The sequence below is a fragment of the Lagenorhynchus albirostris genome, chromosome 9 (assembly GCF_949774975.1).
Source record: "Lagenorhynchus albirostris chromosome 9, mLagAlb1.1, whole genome shotgun sequence".
In the NCBI taxonomy this organism is placed as follows: Eukaryota; Metazoa; Chordata; class Mammalia; order Artiodactyla; family Delphinidae; genus Lagenorhynchus; species Lagenorhynchus albirostris.
The window spans coordinates 65,584,381-65,606,925 of NC_083103.1; the positions used below are offsets into that span (position 1 = coordinate 65,584,381).

The 22,545-nt window shown below is 36.7% G+C and overlaps 2 protein-coding genes across 2 annotated transcripts in view; one reads left to right on the forward strand and one right to left on the reverse strand.

The window, feature by feature from the left end:
• The window catches only part of NOX4 (NADPH oxidase 4), a 148,535-nt gene that overhangs the window by 59,874 nt on the left and 66,116 nt on the right, over positions 1-22,545 (reverse strand). The window contains exon 12 of the mRNA XM_060157883.1: positions 10,366-10,426. Within this exon, the coding sequence (XP_060013866.1) occupies positions 10,366-10,426 (61 nt within the window). The remainder of the gene's footprint in view (positions 1-10,365; positions 10,427-22,545) is intronic.
• On the forward strand, positions 137-1,872 carry LOC132526224 (elongation factor 1-alpha 1). Its single transcript, XM_060160198.1, has one exon. The coding sequence runs from the start codon at positions 200-202 to the stop codon at positions 1,586-1,588; it is 1,389 nt and encodes a 462-aa protein (XP_060016181.1). The 5' UTR covers positions 137-199; the 3' UTR covers positions 1,589-1,872.

The window sequence follows — 22,545 nt, forward strand, 5'->3', positions numbered from 1 at the left end:
TCAACAAATATTTAAAGTCAACAACCAAGAAAGTCTATTAATTGAAAAGCATCTAACTGGAACTGAACTCTCTGAAGAGAATGATCTTGTTTCTCCCTCAATGGCACTGTATATTTAAAAAGAGGATAGCTTTTTTTTCGCAACGGGTTTGCCGCCAGGATACAGGTGTCGTGAAAACCACCATTAAACCTAAGCAAAAATGGGAAAGGAGAAGACGCACATCAACATCGTTGTCATTGGACACGTAGATTCGGGGAAGTCCACCACTACTGGCCATCTGATCTACAAATGTGGTGGGATCGACAAGAGAACCATTGAAAAGTTTGAGAAGGAGGCTGCCGAGATGGGGAAGGGCTCCTTTAAGTATGCCTGGGTCTTGGACAAACTGAAAGCTGAACGTGAGCGTGGTATCACCATTGATATATCCCTATGGAAATTCGAGACCAGCAAGTACTATGTGACCATCATTGATGCCCCAGGACACAGAGACTTCATCAAAAACATGATTACAGGCACATCCCAGGCTGACTGTGCTGTCCTGATTGTTGCTGCTGGTGTTGGTGAATTTGAAGCAGGTATTTCCAAGAATGGGCAGACCCGTGAGCATGCCCTTCTGGCCTACACTCTGGGTGTGAAACAACTAATTGTTGGAGTTAACAAAATGGATTCCACCGAGCCACCATACAGCCAGAAGAGATACGAGGAAATTGTAAAGGAAGTCAGCACCTACATTAAGAAAATTGGCTACAACCCAGACACGGTAGCATTTGTGCCAATTTCTGGCTGGAATGGCGACAACATGCTGGAGCCAAGTGCTAACATGCCGTGGTTCAAGGGATGGAAAGTCACTCGTAAAGATGGCAATGCCAGTGGAACCACACTGCTTGAAGCTCTGGATTGCATCCTGCCACCAACTCGCCCAACTGACAAACCCTTGCGTTTGCCCCTTCAGGACGTCTACAAAATTGGTGGTATTGGCACTGTCCCTGTGGGTCGAGTGGAGACTGGTGTTCTCAAACCTGGCATGGTGGTCACCTTTGCTCCAGTCAATGTGACAACTGAAGTGAAGTCTGTTGAAATGCATCATGAAGCTTTGAGTGAAGCCCTTCCTGGGGACAATGTGGGCTTCAATGTCAAGAACGTGTCTGTCAAAGATGTTCGTCGTGGCAATGTAGCTGGTGACAGCAAAAATGACCCACCGATGGAAGCAGCTGGCTTCACAGCTCAGGTGATTATCTTGAACCATCCAGGCCAAATCAGTGCTGGCTATGCACCTGTGCTGGATTGTCACACGGCTCACATTGCCTGCAAGTTTGCTGAGCTGAAGGAGAAGATTGATCGTCGTTCTGGGAAAAAGCTGGAAGATGGCCCCAAATTCTTGAAATCTGGTGATGCAGCCATCGTTGATATGGTTCCTGGCAAACCCATGTGTGTTGAGAGCTTCTCTGACTATCCTCCTCTGGGCCGCTTTGCTGTTCGTGACATGAGACAGACGGTTGCTGTGGGTGTCATCAAAGCAGTGGACAAGAAGGCAGCTGGAGCTGGCAAGGTCACCAAGTCTGCCCAGAAAGCTCAGAGGGCTAAATGAATATTATCCCCAATACCTGCCACCCCGGTCTTAATCAGTGGTGGAAGAACGGTCTCAGAACTGTTTGTCTCAATTGGCCATTTAAGTTTAATAGCAAAAGACTGGTTAATGATAACAATGCATCGTAAAACCTTCAGAAGGAAAGGAGAATGTGTTGTGGACCATTTGTTTTGTGTGTGGCAGTTTTAAGTTATTAGTTTTTAAAATCAGTACTTTTTAATGGAAACAACTTGACCAAAAATCTGTCACAGAATTTGAGACCCATTAAAAAAGTTTAATGAGAAGCCTGTGTTTTCTTTTGGTCAACACTGTAACTTCCTATAGTACTAACTGCTTAGGTAAGAGTTGTCCATAATCTATTTCTGGTATTAAGTCTGTTGAAAAAATGAATTTTATATTTATGGGTTGGCGCTTCAGGTTTCTTACCCTTGTGTAAGGAGAATTCACCTGTTGAAGTAAGTCATAGAAACGCGTTGGTACAACACAGGATAAGCAAAGTAACTGTTACATAAGCTAGTTTGTAAGAAGGTCAAATTCTATAATATGAAAGCTCATGTTGCGTATAAAATTTTGTATGGTTACATAAGTATTGAGTAAATGAGTTACATCAAACTTAAGTTCCCAGTTATGGGAAAGTGCATTCACATTTACAATATTCAAGTAATTAACCTAAAATGGGAAGCCTAAGTAGTATTGAGCACTGCCCTGCTAGAGTTATTGTATCCAGATTCTAGGAAAAAATAAAAGATGTTGGAAGCTAAAAAAAAAAAAAAAAAAAAAAAAAAGAGGATAAAATTAAAATTATTAAGTGTTCCTAATAGAGAAAGTTGAAATAAACATGAGATAATCAGATAATAGTTTATTTTAATGAGCCACTGACAATAGAAAATAACTTTATGAAGAAACTCAGTAACAATAGCTAGTAATAAGTCATGATGGGGCTCCAGGTCCCCATCACTGCGCAGCAGCCAGGCGATGCCAGGGATTTGGATGTCCGTGTCTTTGGGGGACCATTGCTTCGCCTGCCACATGTTTTATCTTCTTCAGTGTACTTGAAAATTGCCAGTAATTGGAAGATTACTAAGAAGATGTCCATGTCACGCAAACTTCACACAAGCGTGTAGGTGAAGCCAGTGACTAACATTTATAAGTGCATGTGTGGCTGAGAACGCTAGTGGTCTGCATTGGGAGGATTATAGATCTTGTGTATGTGTATGCTTCTTTGTGTGAGTTTGTCTACATATCTATGTTTTTAACCATTTTACCTAGTGTTCTGTTTGTCCGTTTTTTGTTTTTTTTTTTAGTACAGTTTTTAGCGCTTGTTATCATTGGTGGATTTGTTTTTTGGTTTGGTTGGTCTCTTCTTTCTTACTTAACATTTTATTAATTTTTAAATTTTATTTTTAATAATGTTTAATTTTAATAACTTTTTATTTTATTTTCTTCTTCTTTCTTTCTTATTTTCTCCATTTTCTTCTGAGCCAGGTGGCTGACAGGGTCTTGGTGCCCCGGCCGGGTGTGAGGCCTGTGCCTCTGAGGTGGGAAAGCTGAGTTCAGGACTTTGGTCCACCAGAGACCTCCTGGTTCCATGTAATATCAAATGGCAAAAGATCTCCCAGAGATCTCCATCTCAACGCTAAGACCCAGCTCCACTCCATGACCAGCAAGCTACACTGCTGGACACCCTATGCCAAACAATTAGCAGGACAGGAACACAACCCCATCTATTAGCAGAGAGGCTGCCTAAAATCATAATAAGGTCACAGACACCCCTTAAGCAAAATGAGAAGACAGAGACACACAGTAGATGAAGGAGCAAGGCAAAAATCCACCAGACCAAACAAATGAAGAGGAAATAGGCAGTCTACCTGAGAAAGAATTTAGAGCAATGATAGTAAAGATGATCCAAAATCTTGTAAATAGAATGGAGAAAATACAAGAAATATTTAACAAGGCCCTAGAAGAATTAAGAGCAAACAAGCAATAATGAACAACACAATAAATGAAATTAAAAATTCTCTAGAAGGAATCAATAGCAGAATAACTGAGGCAGAAGAATGGATAAGGGACCTGGAAGATAAAATAGTGGAAATAACTACCACAGAGCAGAATAAAGAAAAAAGAATGAAAAGAATTGACAATAGTCTACGAGACCTTTGGGAAAACATTAAACACAACAACGTTCCAATTATAGGGGTCCCAGAAGAAGAGAAAAAGAAACGGACTGAGAAAATATTTGAAGAGATTATAGTTGAAAAGTTCCCTAACATGGGAAAGGAAATAATCAAGTCCAGGAAGGACAGAGAGTCCCATACAGGATGAATCCAAGGAGAAACACACCATGACACATATTAATCAAACTATCAAAAATTAAATACAAAGAAAAAACATTAAAAGCAGCAAGGGAAAAACAACAAATAACATACAAGGGAATCCCCATAAGGTTAACAGCTGATCTTTCAGCAGAAACTCTGCAAGCCAGAAGGGAGTGGCAGGACATATTGAAAGTGATGCAAGGGAAAAACCTACAAGCAAGATTACTCTACCCAGCACGGATCTCATTCAGATTTGACACAGAAATTAAAACCTTTACAGACAAGCAAAAGCTAAGAGAATTCAGCACCAACAAACCAGCTTTACAACAAATGCTAAAGGAACTTTTCTAGATGGGAAACACAAGAGAAGGAAAAGGCCTACAATAACAAACCCAAAACAATAAGAAAATGGTAATAGGAACATACATATCAATAACTGCCTTAAATGTAAATGGATTAGATGCTCCAACCAAAATGAATACACTGGCTGAATGGATACAAAAACAAGACCTGTATATATGCTGTCTACAAGAGACCCACTTCAGGCCTAGGGACACATAGAGACTGAATGTGAGGGGATGGAAAAAGATATTCCATGCATATGGAAATCAAAAGAAAGCTGGTGTAGCAATTCTCATATCAGACAAAACAGATTTTAAAATAAAGACTATTAGAAGAGACAAAGAAGGACACTACATAATGATCAAGGGCTCAAATCAAGAAGAAGATATAACAATTGTAAATATTTATGCACCCAACATAGGAGCACCTCAATACATAAGGCAAATGCTAGCAGCCATAAAAGGGGAAATCGACAGTAACAAAATCATAGTAGGGGACTTTAACACCCCACTTTCACCAATGGACAGATCATCCAAAATGAAAATAAATAAGGAAACACAAGCTTTAAATGATACATTAAACAAGATGGACTTAATTGATATTTATAGGACATTCCATCCAAAAACAACAGAATACACTTTATTCTCAAGTGCTCATGGAACATTCTTGAGGATAGACCATATCTGGGGTCACAAATCAAGCCTTGGTAAATTTAAGAAAATTGAAATCATATCAAGTGGCTTTTCCAACCACTACGCTATGAGACTAGATATCAATTACAAGAAAAAATCTGTAAAAAATTCAAACACATGGATGCTAAACAATACACTACTAAATAACTAAGAGATCACTGAAGAAATCAAAGAGGAAATCAAAAAATACCTAGAAACAAATGACAATGAAAAAATGACAAACCAAACCTATGGAATGCAGCAAAAGCATTTCTAAGAGGGAAATTTATAGCAATACAATCCCACCTCAAGAAACATCTCAAATAAATGACCATATCTTACACCTAAAGCAATTAGAGAAAGAAGAACAAAAAACCCCAAAATTAGCAGAAGGAAAGAAATCATAAAGATCAGATCAGAAATAAATGAAAAAGAAATGAAAGAAACAATAGCAAAGATCAATAAAAATCAAATAAAACTAAAACCTGGTTATTTGAGAAGATAAAGAAAATGATAAACCATTAGCCAGACTCATCAAGAAGAAAAGGGAGAAGACTCAAATCAATAGAATTAGAAATGAAAAAGGACAAGTAGCAATTGTCACCGCAGAAATACAAAGGATCATGAGCGATTACTACAAGCAACACTATGACAATAAAATGGACAACCTGGAAGAAATGGACACATTCTTAAAAAAGCACAACCTTCCGAGACTGAACCAGGAAGAAATAGGAAATATAAACAGACCAATCACAGCACTGAAATTGAAACTGTGATTAAAAATCTTCCAACAAACAAAAGCCCAGGATCAGATGGCTTCACAGGCGAATTCTATCAAACATTTAGAGAAGAGCTAACGCCTATCCTTCTCAAGCTCTTCCAAAATATAGCAGAGGGAGGAACACTCCCAAACTCATTCTACGAGGCCACCATCATCCTGGTACCAAAACCAGACAACGATGTCACAGAAAAAGAAAACTACAGGCCAATATCACTGATGAACACAGATGCAAAAATCCTCAACAAAATACCAGCAAATAGAATCCAACAGCACATTAAAAGGATCATACAACATGATCAAGTGGGGTTTATCCTAGGAATGCAAGGATTCCTCAATATGCGCAAATCAATCAATGTAATACACCATATTAACAAATTGAAGGATAAAAATGATATGATCATCCGAATAGATGTAAAAAAAGCTTTTGACAAAATTCAACACCAATTTATGATAAAAACCTGCCAGAAAGTAGGCATAGAGGTAACTTACTTCAACATAATAGAGGCCATATATGACAATCCCACAGCCAACATTGTTCTCAAAGGTGAAAAACTGAAACCATTTCCTCTAAGATCAGGAATAAGACAAGGTTGTCCACTCTCACCACTATTATTCAACATAGTTTTGGAAGTTTTAGCCACAGCAATCAGAGAAGAAAAAGAAATAAAAGGAATCCAAACTGGCAAAGAAGTAAGGCTGTCACTATTTGCAGATGATATGATACTATACATAGAGAATCCTAAAGATGCTACTAGAAAACTACTAGAGCTAAACAATGAATTTGGTAAAGTAGCAGGATACAAAATTAATTCACAGAAATCTCTTGCCTTCCTATACACTAAGGATGAAAAACCTGAAAGAGGAATTAAGGAAACACTCCCACTTACCATTGCAACAAAAAGAATAAAATTCCTAGGAATAAACTTACCTAAGGAGAAAAAAGACTTGTATGCAGAAAACTACAAGACACTGATGAAAGAAATTAAAGATGATACAAACAGATGGAGAGATATGCCATGTTCTTGTAGTAGAAGAATCAATATTGTGAAAATGACTATACTACCCCTAGCAATCTACAGATTCAATGCAATCCCTATCAAACTACCAATGGCATTTTTCACAGAACTAGAAAAAATTTCACGATTTGTTTGGAATCTTGGAAAAACAAGATTCAGTGTAAAAGATTACACTGAATCTTTGGCCCGAATAGCCAAAGCAATCTCGAGAAAGAAAAATGGAGCTGGAGGAATCAGGCTGCCAGACTTCAGACTATACTACAGAGCTACAGTAATCAAATGAGTATAGTACTGGCACAAAAACAGAAATATAGATCAATGGAACAGGATAGAAAGCCCAGAGATAAACCCATGCACATATGGTCAACTAATCTATAACAAAGGAGGGAAGGATATACAATGGAGAAAAGACAGCCTCTTCAATAAGTGGTGCTGGGAAAACTGGACAGGTACATGTAAAAGACTTAAATTAGAACACTCCCTAACACCATACACAAAAATAAACTCAAAATGGATTAAAGACCTAAATGCAAGGTCAGACACTATAAAATTCTTAGAGGAAAACATAGGCAGAACACTCTATGACATACAACACTGCAAGATCCTTTTGAACCACCTCTTAGAGAAATGGAAATAAAAACAAAAATAAACAAATGGGACCTAATGAAACTTAAAAACTTTTGCACAGCAAAGGAAACCATAAACAAGACGAAAATACAACCGTCAGAATTGGAGAAAATGTTTGCAAGTGAAGCAACTGCCAAAGGATTAATCTCCAAAATTTACAAGCAGCCCATGCAGCTCAATATCAAGAAAACAAACAACCCAATCCAAACATGGGCAGAAGACCTAAATAGACATTTCTCCAAAGAAGATATACAGATTGCCAACAAACACATGAAAGGGTGCTCAACATCACTAATCATTAGACAAATGCAAATCAAAACTACAATGAGATATCAGCTCACACCAGTCAGAATGGCCATCATCAAAAAATCTACAAGCAATAAATGCTGGAGAGGCTGTGGAGAAAAGGGAACCCTCTTGCACTGTTGGTGGGAATGCAGATTGATACAACCACTATGCAGAAGAGTATGGAGGTTCCTGAGAAAACTAAAAATAGAACTACCATATGACCCAGCAGTCCCACTACTGGGCATATACCCTGAGAAAACCATAATTCAAAAAGAGTCATGTACCACAATGGTCATTGCAGCTCTATTTACAATAGCCCAGACATCTGTCCATTGACAGATGAATGGATAAAGAGGATGTGGCACATATATACAATGGAATATTACTCACCCATAAAAAGACACAAAATTGAGTTATTTGTAGTGAGGTGGATGGACCTAGAGTCTGTCATACAGAGTGAAGTAAGTCAGAAAGAGAAATACAATTACCATATGTTAACACATATATATGGAATCTAAAAAAAAATAAAAATGGTTATGAAGAACCTAGGGGCCAGACCGGAATAAAGACACAGACATAGAGAATGTACTTGAGGACACGGAGAGGGGGAAGTGTAAGCTGGGACGAAGTGAGAGAGATGCATCGACATATATACACTACCAAATATAAAATTGATAGCTAGTGGGAAGCAGCCACATAGCACAGGGAGATCAGCTGAGTGCTTTGTGACCACCGAGGGGTGGGATAGGGAGGGTGGGAGGGAGATGACAGAGGGAGGAGATATGGGGATATATGTATATGTATGGCTGATTAACTTTGTTATAAAGCAGAAACTAACACACCATTGTAGAGCAATTATACTCCATTAAAGATGTTTAAAAAATAAAAATAAAAAAAAGCCCTGATGAACTTTCTGCTTAACCTGATGAATTAAATTATGACTTCATTATGCTTGTTACCCTTCAGATATAGAATTCTATCAATTACCATTATTATTGAAGTTAATTCTTACTATATTGGGATTCTTACCAGAGAAGAATTTCAGTTCATTCTTTATTTGCCAAACAGTGCAAAACAATTTTTATTATATCAACTAGTTCTGGGCTTATGAGAATTACTATTTCTATACTACACCAGTATTCTTCTAACAATGGACTACAATGATCTCTTTCGAAAGCTATCAAATGAATAATATGAAGTTAAGCCTGATTTTTCATGATTCCAAATAGGTCATCACTGCTCAAAGATCTTTGGATTAGTTTCTTTGTTTGCCCATTAAATCCTATGTTGGATATTTTCCCCATTTTCTTCTCATCTCCATTTCCAAGCTGACTGCTCTTTTTAGAGACAAAGGATTTTATACACACTATTATTATTTAACTGTATAATATAAGCTCTTTCACTGCCCTTTCTAAAATATCTCTTCCCTGTTACATAACATCTTGTCCTTTCCTAATTTTTACAACAATTAGTCCCCCCCTTTCCAATACTAACTTCTTAAGCTGCATTTGCAAATACATTTCTTCTAGTCCTCAGTTTCCATCCTCACTCCTTTGTTGACTCCTTCTCCTCTGCCTTCCAGTACCAATAAGTCTTCCCTTGATCCTAATCTAATCAACTACCAAGTTATCAATACCATTTACATTACGACGCTCCAAATCCTTCAAAGATTCCCTAACATCTCTACGTTGTTCTAACACCTTGTCAAGGCATTCAAGATCTTTACCATGCTGACCGTAAATGGTTTTTCCATACTACTCCCCAGAACAATATCTTTGCTTCTGCTAGACTGACTGACTCACACTTCTCAAATAAGGTTTAATCATTACCTTCCTTGCTTTTTGACAGTGCTGTGGATTTCACTTAAATGACCTTCTTCTTTCTTCATTTGTCTGATTTTCAATGTTCAGCTAAAATTTTATCTTCTCTGTGAAGCTTCTCTTATTGCCTGAGATTACACTGAATCTGCCCTTTTCTCATTCTGTATAGTTTTCACAAACCAACTCCTAGTTTAGCATTCAATTCAAAATTATTTTTTATTTACATTTTCATCCTTTCCTTTGAATAGCCAAAATAAACAACCAGCCAACAAGCTAACGTTTGCTGAGCACTCACTTGTCAGTCACTCTGTTGGGCAAAGGGAATATAAGAATGAGTAATGTTTATTTACTCAGAACTCTTAATACAATGCACCTTTCAGATAATAAAAAAAATTTTATCAATAAAAGAGTAAAACATCACCAACAGACCTGCTATTATAAATGACCACTATTCAAAAGATGTTGTAGAGTTGCTATATATATAGATAATACTACGCAGACAATCATGTAAGAACTGGAAGATTTGTGTGATCTCAATCCCAGGTGTTGATTATTTTGAAAGTAAAACCAACCACTAATTTTAAAACGACGTTTTCTAAAAGACATTTCAGTGTTCCCACTACTTCCGGTACATCTGACAACCAGGTAGAAATCTATGATTTACAATCACAATGAACAACACACTATTAACAATTACTGATATCCAAGGTATTCCAATTCCAAAAATGCATCTTACAGAAGAAAAAAAAAACACATGAATGTTAAAACTGTACAAGCAAAGAAGGAAAACAAAACAACAGCTTGAGAACACATACACATTTCTACATGTGCTGGTCATTCCACTACTTAGACATCAACATTATTGTATGACCCATTATTTTCAAAGCATATATTTTAAAACTTTATGTTCTACATACCTGTCCAGTCTCCTACTATTTTAAGGTGGACCCCAAATGTTGCTTTGGTTTCAGTAGGACACTAAAAAAATAAATAAATACTGGAGTCAATTCTGAATAATAATTATGTAGCACCAGAGTATGATTCAATTACTACTTTTATTCTCAGAGCAAATCTCCAAAATCAATAAGGAATGGACTAAGAAAAATCTATACAGATCCTCATTAGTGGGAGAAAAAGAGCAATGCCAACCAGTCAATAAGACATTATACGTTTCTCGAAAAGCCCATATTTATTATATAAAACAAAAAATACACATAGTCTAAAATGGCTAGTATATTACATCTAAGCATAAATCTTTCTTAAATATATTTTGAGTTAAAATATTTAAGAGGACACAGCTTTTAACCACGAAGGAAGAAATGGAGACTAATGATTTTGGTGTCTTTCTTTGCAGATATTCTGATACGATTCACATCCTAACAAATTCCGGGGAAATGAAAAAAATAATTATCAATGTGACCTGAATTTTCTGTGTCCAGTGAAGAAACTCCTACTGAAAGAGTTTTATTTCATTCCCTCCCATAATTCTCAGAAGAAATCTGGAGTAAAGTGGCAAGGGTACCTGAGGAGGGGAGTAAGCTGTGGTACCGGAGGTAAGAAAAAGTACCTGTGGTCCCATGTTTAGCAAATATAGCAAACAGCCACACAGTAAAAATGAGAGAATAATTTTTAGTTCACAATAAGAAAATGCAGTATCTCCCTTTATTTTACAGAATCCCAATCCCTTTCCACAATTCTAAAATTCAGAGATTTTCAAAAATGAGTTTTTTCATAACACATTTGGTGGCACTATCAGACCTGAATTGATGGGAAGGTAATGAAGGGAGGTTAATACTTCTGTATAAAAGTTCATACAGAACTATTTTCCTACAGAAATATCCATTTGTTTAAGAATGCTGCCTCGTATCCTACTAGACATCTTAGGTAATATATTAATTATGCATACCTTTTACAACCCTCAAAATTCTGAATTCCGAAAATACATCTAGCATAAGGGTTATGGGTAAGGGATCATCTGCATGTGACTAGCCAGTGTTCATTGAATATCATGTACCAAGGGCAGGGCTAAGTGCCTCATTTCTAAAAGCTCACAATAACCCTGGTGACTTGTCTTTAAAAAGAGTGGATATATACGTATAACTGATTCACTTTGCTATACAGCAGAAACTAACATAACATTTTAAATCAACTATACTCCAATAAAAATTTTAAAAAAGGAAAAAAAAAATCAACTTGCCCAAGACAGAATTTGGGTCTGGGTTTTTCTGCCTACACAGTTCGTAACTATGGCAGGCCACTGTCTCCACTAAAGCAAAGATACGGAAAATGGCTAAGGATTGCATGAGAAGTCAAATGGAGTAGAGGGAAAAAAAGGATTTGTTGAAAATTAGTGGAATCAATGTACAACAATATGAATTAAGGGGAAATATGGGCTGAAGTTAAAGCACAGATGAAAGACTATGCCAGTGGCTCTGAGGGCCTTGTGATAGAGAATAGGTTACAGGAAGTAAGTTGAAGATCCTCGAGCTCACTATGTTGACTAATTAACGTAGGTCACATAGGGACGCTCTAAGGAAAAGAAATAAAGGAAGGTGAAGACACCATGGAGATATGTAAACAGCTCATCAAAGAAGATAAGTAGCTTGGAGGTCAGTGAAAACACTAAATAAAAAGTTAGGTATTAATCATTTCTTCATGACAAATCATAAACAAACTAAAAAGCACATGTTCAGGGTTGAGATTTATTGTAACATGGAATTTCCAAACCACTATTTCACAATCAGTGTTTCTAATAGGATTATTACTACTAACTGTAGTTTAAAATATTGAAATAAATGAAAAGAATATAAAAATCATATTACTTAAATATTATTTATACTATTAAAATATTACTTCATTTATAATTCTCAATCTAACATTTAATTATTTAATTTACATTCTAGTTTTTAATAACTCCAAGAGCAATGTTTTGTCATTAGTAAATCTCCAAATAAGATGATGTGATCTGTAAAAACCCACCACCACTTTTACTTCGTACTATCAATACTTAACGCCAGCCAGAGCCTCTATGCTGTAAAAGTTGTAGCTGCCAGAAAGCAAGAATCCCAACAGAGTTCCAAGCTACCAATCTGATTGTTTCCATGTCTCTTGATGTTTCCCTTATTGTGAACTAAATCTTAGGTTATGAAAAGAAGATCTAAGCCAAGAAGATAGAATAGGGAGCAACAAAGTTAGTCTTTGTATGCCTGAGTGCGCATCTGGCTTGAGTTAATCTTATAATGTATTCTAAAGGAAAATGTACATTTTGCCAAATATTCATATCTCTGTTCTATTCTTTCAGTGCAGACATTGTAAAAGATAATTACATATGATGTTTAACATTCCCTCAGGCCTCGTAGGAGCCTGTAAACCTCCTTCTTCTAAGTGTTGGCCAAATGTATCAGGATAGCTTTTAAGGTTGATCTGGTTGTGAACAGGTAGAACACAATATTGCTCCCCTCAAACTCTTGGGAATGATGCCTTTATAAATTACTGATACTTCCTCAAACTAGCTAGGAATGAAGAAGACAGATTTTAACAGAGTCTTTGCCCAGTCATATCACCCCAGATTTGAAGGAGGCTTGCATAGAATAGCACACAGAATGACTTCACCATGTGTGGTTTGAAACAATGACTGAAAATCTTAGAATCACATTTTAGTACCTTTGCAAAAATAATGTTCAGATTCATTAATGTTGTCTAAAGCACAGTGTAGTGATTCCTTAATGTTGTTTCACTATCTTTTTAAAAGTGCTTAGAAAACTTCTCAAAGGGAAGAAATAATAAAGTATTCATATATCTGGCTATATTGTTTCTCTTAGAACATTAAAAATAAATATGCTAATGACAAATTTTCAGTTAAAATATGTTATAGGACATGTAGTAAAGTTCACACTCTTAAAATTAAAACAGATATTAGGGGACTTCACTTGTGGCACAGTGGTTAAGAATCCACCTGCAAATGCAGGGGACACGGGTTCATGCCCTGGTCCGGGAAGATCCCACATGCCGCGGAGCAACTAAGCCTGTGCACCACAACTACTGAGCCTGTGCTCTAGAACCTGAGAGCCACAACTACTGAGCCCACGTGCCACAACTACTGAAGCCCATGCGCCTAGAGCTCGTGCTCCGTAACAAGAGAAGCCACCGCAACGAGAAGCCCACACACCACAATGAAGACTAGCCTCCACTCTCCGCAACTAGACAAAGCCCACGTGCAGCAATGAAGACCCAATGCAGCCATAAATAAATAAATAAATAATAAAATTTCAAAAACAGATATTAGTGTTTTTTCTCTATACACAAATACATTGATGAGACTATATGATACATTGTTAAGAATATTAATTTCTGGGAAGTAAAGTTGAAGACAGAGAAAATAACTCATTTCATACACATCTATTTTTAAAATTTATTATTAAGGTTTTTAATGTTTATAAATTTACATACTTTAAAAGTTTAATTTAAAATATAAACATTAAAACATTCCTGAGTCTTACTTTAGTCTCACTTAAGTTTCCTAGATGAAGAGAATGGAGTTTGGCTGTTATTGACCTTAATATAAGTAGCAGAATACTCATCACCTAGTTTAAGGAGAAGAAAATAGAATGACAGAATTTGCAAGAGACCTGGAGGAATGTGTACTTTGATATCCTGGAGAAAAACAACCTTTTCTTTCAAATTATTTGTTCAAAATGGCATTGGGTTTTTCATGTGCTCAAATGACTAATGATTTTATAACAGTCCCACAAAAATATAAACAGATATTACATAATCATCTTACATTTGAGAACAAAATGTAAAAATGATGTCACTGCACAAGAATTTATTCAACACGGAAAATGAATTTAAAAGCCACAATGTGTTTATTTTAAATCAAGAGCTTTGCAACAATAAATAAAAATAATTCTAAAATGGATGTTACTATGGTAAATATTAAATTTTCAATGTAACAAATTTCTTAAACCAGAGAAAATGATCACAGAATATGAAGTTCTTTAATCATTATTGTCAGGTCTTTATTTTTAACCCTCTTTTCCAAAGCTCTAGTTTCACATTTTCTATGCCTGCTAGATAATTTCTACTTGAAATTTGCTCTAAATGTAATATATCTAAAATTGCTGTTCTCTTCTTTCCTAAATTATCTTCTCCTTCTAATTCCCCTAGGTCTGGACATGGAACCTACATCCCACCAGAACAGAGGTTCAAATCTCAGAGTAATACCAGGTATTTCTCTTCCTGCCAGCATTCAATCAACTTTCAAGTCCTTTCAAATAATATTACCAAAGAAAACGTCTGATCACAGAAATCTCCTATTGATTAACCTTTCGTATCCTATTATGGGAAAACACGCACATTCTTTCTTTCCTACGGTCTCTGACCAACCACATTTGTCCCAAATTCTTTCCAATTTTATATCCCATTTTTCCTCTTTGATTCACTCTAATCCAGCTAAGCCAACATGGATCAACTAATATATTTTCTTGTCTCTTCGTTTTCTCACTTACTAGTATACTCATTTAGAATGACTTCATTCCCATTTCTCATACTGGACACCGGTAATTCTTTAAGGCCCATCTCAAATGCTACCACTTTCATGAAGAAATCTTGATTTCCCATGCTACAAAAATCCCTCTCTTCTCTGAAATTCCAAATTACTTGACTTTTATGCCCTTTATTACAGTTTACCTCTTTAATTTTGTGCAATTTTTCCAGTATTAATATACTATAAGTGTCTTGAGATCAAGAACTATTTCTAAATCATTATCATATATTCCATAGCATCTTACCCTTATTGGGTATGCATTCAAATATCAGTTAATAAAATATTGGAGAATTAACCTGAGAATGAATAAGGACTTCAACAATGGGCAATTCTTCTACAATTTATTCAAACATTCAACAAACATGTATTGAGTATTAAAAAGTTTCACAGACTATACTAGGAGCTCATGTAACTTCACAAATGAGGATTGTTCTAAACGTAAGAGAGGAGATAATGTGCCAGGAGTGCAAAATCCATCACAATTAGTGCAACATCGTGACTCTAAACGTTTTGACAAATATAACATTTCAATATTTACTGGTTTACTTGAAGGAAAAAGTGTTTACTTGTATAGTTTCATGAAAAAAATGCTAAATATTAAACAGAAAGATCCTGGAAAAGTATGTAAGTGAGATTTTTGCTAACTGCAATGGAATATGTGCATTTATCTCAGCTCCCTCAAAAGAAAAAAACCAAAACACTGAGATAACAATTTATGAATATAAAAATACACATGGCAATATCAAAGGTAACACAGGGAATGATAACAACAATAGAGAGGTGTCAACACAGTTTGAAAGACGAAATGTGGGTGACATGGTGGTTTGGGAACTGACTGGAAAAAATTCCAAAGCTGAAATCGCACAACCTTCAGAAAAGGGATCACCTTGAGAAGCAAACCCATCTTTCTCACACCTCACTGGGAAAACTTAGGTCTCAGAGACCTCACAGACAACAGAAGAAAGCTGAGGTGGGACTTATCATTTTAAAAAAGAGAAGAAATGTGTTCATGTCTGTATATGGGATAACTTGACCCCCAAATTACCTCACCCCAAGCACAAGCCAGGCAGCTACGCTCCCACAAATCCAAACACAAGTAGGACAAGTAGAGGTGGGACAAAAAGGGCTCAAGATACAGGAATAGTCTGTACAGTGGAAAGTAGGGCTGAGATGTCATTCATTTGCTCAGGAAATATTTGATAAAAGTAGACTAAGTGCCATATCACATTTACATATCCCAAACTGGGCTCTACAAATTCTCATCAGAATGAGAGCTTTTGTAGATGAGAATTTGATAGGGAGGGCCCTCCCTATCTCACATAATGCAGCTCCAGTTGCTCAGACCAAAAAACAAAAGAAAAAAATAAAAAAATAAAAATAAATAAAAACCCTAACTCTTGTATTTCCTTCCCATTCCATACCCAGTCTATCAAGAAATCCTGCTAACTCTTTCAAATATATTAAGAACCTGATACCTCTCACCAGCTCCACTGTCACCATCCTGGTCCAAGCAGCATCATACCCCAGGTGGATGACCACAACGGCCTCCTAACTGGTCTCTCTGCTCTGCCCTTCATCTAACCCTAACATAGCATCCAGAGTGCTCCTGTTAAAAACTAAGCCAGGTCATATCCTTCCTCTACCCAGAGCCACCCAATGGCTCCTTCCTCACTCAAAGTAAAAACCAAAGCCCTTGCAGTGTCATATAAACCCTACATAATCTGACTCCTCATGACTTCTCTGACATTATTTCCTACCATCCTTCCTTTTCCTTAGTCTATTCCAGACACTCTGACCTCTGATCTCCCTTCTCCACTCACACCCCTCCCCACATACACACACCCACATACACACACTCACCTCCCCACATACACACAAGTCAACAGATATCAAGTATAGCTCAAGGTGAAAACTGCCTGTTTTTTTTAACAGAAAAATGACATAATCTGGTTTTCATTTCAAAATAATCACCTTGGCAGCTTGTTAAGATTAAATGGTAGCTGAACAGGGAGATCAGCTCGGTGCTTTGGGACCACCTAGAGGGGTGGGATAGGGAGGGTGGGAAGGAGGGAGACGCAAGAGAGAAGAGATATGGGAACATATGTATATGTATAACTGATTCATTTTGTTATAAAGAAGAAACTAACACACCATTGTAAAGCAATTATACTCCAATAAAGATTAAAAAAAAAATGGTAGCTGAGTAAGGGCAGACAGATGCAGAGGAGTCAGGAGGCTATCCAATGGTAGTAGATTGGACCAGTGTGGCAACGGTGGAAATGGTGGACATATATTGAAGGTAGAGCCAAGAAAATTTGTGGATGGATTTTTGCCGATATTTTTAAAAACTGGTAAAAGTCAAGAATGATGTTCAGGTTTTCAGCCTGAGCAACATGGACAACTGAGTTGGCATTAACTGAAGTGGGAGAAGATGGTGGGTGGAATAGGTTGGAAGGCCAAAGGTTAGTTCAATTTTAGACATGTTAATTTAAGATGTCTATTAGACATCCAAGTGGAAGTTCCTGGTAGACGATTGGACACAGGGTCCTGAATTTCAGAGATGGGGTCTGGGCCGGAACTATAAATTTGGGAGATGATAGCATACGGATACATCAATAGGAAAGATCACCAGAGAAATGAATTTAGCTGGCGGAAAAGTAGTTCAAGGAATGGACACTGGAGTGTTCTGATATTTAGAGGTCATGGGATGACAAGGAATAGCGAAGAAAGAAAGACCGAGTAAAAGTACCCAGAAACCTAGGAGACAAACCAGGTGAGCGGATGTCCTGGAAGCACAATGAAAGCAGGGTATCGAGATCAGCAAGAGATCAGCTGTGCCAAATGGAGATGAGAGGTCAGTCCAACTGAGGACTGCGAAATGACCCTTGGACCTGGCAATAACATGGTCACTGTTGACCTCGGAAATGTTTAAGTAGAGTGGTATGGGCAAAGTTGGTGGATTTAACAGAGAATAAGAGGAAAGGAAGAACTGAGAAATGGGGAAGTAGCAGAAAGGAGATATTAAGTCAAGAAAGGAGCTTTTATTGATCATCTTCTCTTTGGTATCTAAGTAAAAGGAGGCATCCAAAAATACCAATTGAATAAACCAAGTTTAATATTAAACAACAGGTTTGCTCTGAATACACTGACCTATTTAAGTTCATATTTATCATGCAGGATCACATTAGGCACCGAAGGAATATTTTCTTTTCCCCTGGAAAAAAGTCAAACTAGAGCAGTTAGAAAATGTCTAATTTTCAGAGAATTCAGATGCCCTGTTAAGTTTCCTGAACATTAGTGACCTTCTGGAGCAATTTCCACCACTGTGCCTGCTCTATGGTTAAGACACATTGTTGCCTTGCTAATGTATCATCCATCCCAGCTGAGTTTCTAAATTGTCCAAGCAAAAGATTTGTGAAACCCTAGAGAAAAGTAATTTTTAAGAGTTAAATAGATGAGATCAAGACCCAAGATCAAAACAACTGATGCAGACTTCCTGGTTATATTTAAACCCATGGAATTAAACAAATAATAACAAAAATAGTTTGCCAGTCTTGAGAAATCCATGGCCATTCTTGTCTGGTTTTCATTGAAAACTGGAAGGACTATTCCCAAAGTGACTGGTTGAGACATGAAAAACAAAAATCAGAAAAACGATGGCAAGTGCAGGCATGCTATGTAAAAGTACAGACAATAACAAACTAACAACTAGACTTTCCTGTGACTCATGGAAAAATATGTGAAATCAGGTTATCCAAGTTTAAAAATAATGAATCATACAACTTAAAATACAGATGTCAGGAAAGCACGTGTGTTTCTGAATAAAAATAATAATGAAAGGATACAGAGATATTTATGCAAACTTCAATCAATTACTGCTATACAAGAGCAGATTCTGCATTCTTTACTTGAGAATCCATGAAAAGTATTAATAAACATAAATAATATCTACCTCAGTTAAATACAAAGAGATGTTACATTCTGTAGTAAACAGTAGGTTTCATGCTTTCTTAAGTTTGGCTTTTTAAAATCATCTGTGATTTACATATCAAATTAGATGAGAGCATACCTTAATACATTTGTTTTGGCAGAAAATCCAAAGTTTGGTAATTACAGAGCACAGCTAGAAAACACTTTAAGAGATCAACTACATAGTCAAAAAAAAAAAAAGAAAAGAAAAGAAAAATCTACCCAGGTTTTAAGTCAATAAAGGTTTAAAGAAGGAAAAGAATCAGAAAACTTGAATTTTGGTTCCAACTTTGTCATCAATTGTGTTACTTTGGGTTTTTTGATCCTTTAAACAATTTATGTTTTAGATACCTCCTTCCCTCACAGTAAAGAAACAAGTAAATCTGCTGTTTGGACTACAAATTTTTAAAGTTCAATAACTTTAGATAAACTATTAGAATTTATATGTGTCTCAAGTTTAAGTTTTAAAAATAGAATTATCTCACAAAAGCTATATTTTAATACACCTTTTATGTATTTATAGGTATATAAATGTATATAAATATATAAATTTAAATACATCTATCTAAGTGTTGTGTGTAGTGGAAACTGTGGTGCCCTGTTCAGGTCTTCGTCCCTTCTCCCTTTTCCCAATTTTCAGTATTAAAACACTCATTTCCCCAATCTCCCAGTTGCTGAAAGTGCTGCCTGCTGAGAGCTACTTCTGAGACCCTCCCCAGGAATTGCCATCCACAGACAAACGCTTCCCCACCCATGTCTAAGCGTCAAACCCAATGACTGTAATTTGGGAGTACGCAGATTTGTCCTCCTGACTTCAAGACAGGACAACTCTGAACTACCATTTTACCTGTAGATCTCCTGTGTGAGCTGCTGAGGTCTCTGTGGAGACTATATCACAGTTCAACTTCTGCCTTGCCTCCTTAGTCCCTCACTCCTTACCAGCTGTTGATCTGAGCACACTAACCAACAAACCTCTGGCACGCAAATCTCTACTCCCAGTCTGTTTCCCTGGAAACCCAACCTGAAACATCCTTCATCCCACGGGCTAGTAAACCACAAGAGGCAAATCATCAGTCCCCCAGATGACTGTTTCTAAACCAGTCTGTGGCCAGAGCTTAGTCAGTTATTGCATGCTGGAGAAGGAAGCAAAAAAAAAAAAAAAAAAATCAGTTTAATCCTGTTTTGATCGTCCACACATTATTGGAAATAAAAATATCATATGACAGTGCTTATATGTGGAATCTGAGAAAAAGGTACAAATGAACTTAGTTACAAAACATAAATAGTCACAGATGTAGAAAACAAACTTGTGGTTACCAGGGGAGAAGCGGGGGGAGGGATAAATTGGGAGATTGGGATTGACATATACACACTACTATATATAAAATAGATAACTAATAGGGACCTACTGTATAGCACAGGGAACTCTACTCAGTACTCTGTAATGGCCTATATGGGAAAAGAAACTAAAAAAAAACGTAGATATATGTATAACTGATTCACTTTGCTGTACACCTGAGACTAATACAACGTTGTAAATCAACTATACTCCAATAAAAAATTTTTTTTTTAATTGTGGGATTGGAGTGAGAAAAACAACAACAACAACAGAAACAACTTCTAACTGAGAACCTCCTGTGTGCCAAGCACCCTGCTTAGCTTGATTATATCTTTTTAATTCATATTCAAAGCTTCATAGAGAAGTTACTATTATTATCCATGTTTTATAAAGAAGTAAACCAAAGGTAAGTGTGTTAATTATCTTGTTCAAGGTCACAGTACTAATAAGTGGGGTATTCAGGTCTCCAATCCCAGCTGTTCAGGATTCCAAAATCTATGGTCTAATACTGTACAGTAGCCTCTGATCTCCAACAACCTTTGTCAGCAAACGTTCCTGCTGGTTACACCCTGAGAGAATGCAAGTGTTACTGCAGAAAACAATCACAACTTTCTGGGAACACCCACCAAATAAGCATGGCTTCCGTGTGTAGCAAAGTCAGTGTCAAGTATAAGAAATGTTGAAGCACTTTAAGCAATGAAAAGTCCAACCTTTGAGTTCCTAATTAAATCAGTAGTCAAAACTTAGCCTTACTTTGACTGAAATTATGAAAAATATTATAGTGCTTCTGTACCTTATCTTTGCACCAACTTTTTTTGTTATTTTCAGTTGTAAAAGCTTCACCTCTGTTTAAAAAATGAGGTGAAATTCAAGCTACTGAATCTGGGATCAATGGATATGTTATAGATCTGATTTTTCCTTATACTGACATGATATATTAAAGTAAATATTAGACTTTTCTAACAGGGGAATTTGACTTTCAACTCCCCACAATATTTGAAGAGCTTAGTAGTGTGGGCAATATAAAACTTTCAACTTCATTTTTCTCTTGAAAATACATTTTTATAGTTTCATAAATTTCTCTTTTAAATGGTAATTCTTTTTTGTTGACTCCAACAAGTATGTCTAAGAGCAATAGGAGTTTTAGAAATATGAATGCCCTGAACATGGCTAGGTGGTGAGGCATGAGAGAGACAGGGCCGAATAGCTAACAATACACCTTTCAGCCAGGCAGTCTGTGTTTCTATCTCACCTGTGCCACTAATTAGTTGTGTGCTATCTAATATTTCTGAGTCACATTATTTTCTGTATCATAGAGAGTTAACAGTACACATCACATAGAAATATAGAACTAAATAATATAATATTTTCAAAGTTTGTTTAGGCATTTAATTAGTAGGTACTATTATCCTTGACAAAGATGGGATGTGTATACAATTTTAGTGGGAATTGGCATATTGGAAGTCTCTTTGTTTTGTTTTTTGTTTTTTGTTTTTGCGGTATGCAGGCCTCTCCCGTTGCGGAGCACAGGCTCCAGACGCGCAGGCTCAGCGGCCATGGCTCACAGGCCCAGCCGCTCCGTGGCATGTGGGATCTTCCCAGACCGGGGCACAAACCCGTGTCCCCTGCATTGGCAGGTGGACTCTCAACCACTGTGCCACCAGGGAAGCCCTAAGTCACTTTGTTTTGCTTTGTTTTATTTCAAAGGAACCCTTAAAACTATCCAGTGAAAATGCTTGAAAAGCATGTATTTTACATGTAAGTGCCAAACAGAAGGAAATGGCAGGAAAAGACAGTAAATTAACATAATAGCATAATGTAAAATTTAGCTTAGAAATGTTTTTGCTTTACTCAAATTCATTTCCAGGCAGCAGTACAGTTCACCTCTTTTCCCTCTTACAAAAACAGGGACTCCCTTGGGGCATGGTATGAGTGAGACAGCTAGCAATCCCCCCAAATGTGGGAGGGCTATAAACCATTTCCTAAGCCTACACAAAGTACATGGTACACAGATGGTCTGGTGAGAAGAATCTTCCTTTGTCTTAAAATTTCTTTTGGAAGCCAACTATTGTTGCAATTTAAAATATCTATGAGATATAAGTCTTTCTAAAACAATTAACACTTTGAGGTTTAATATGGCATAATCAAAACATACAAAAACGGATGTTTAAAATAAGGATAAATGTGAATACAAAACCAAAACTTGCAAAGTCAAGATCCATTTTGACCTGCAGGTTGCTAGGC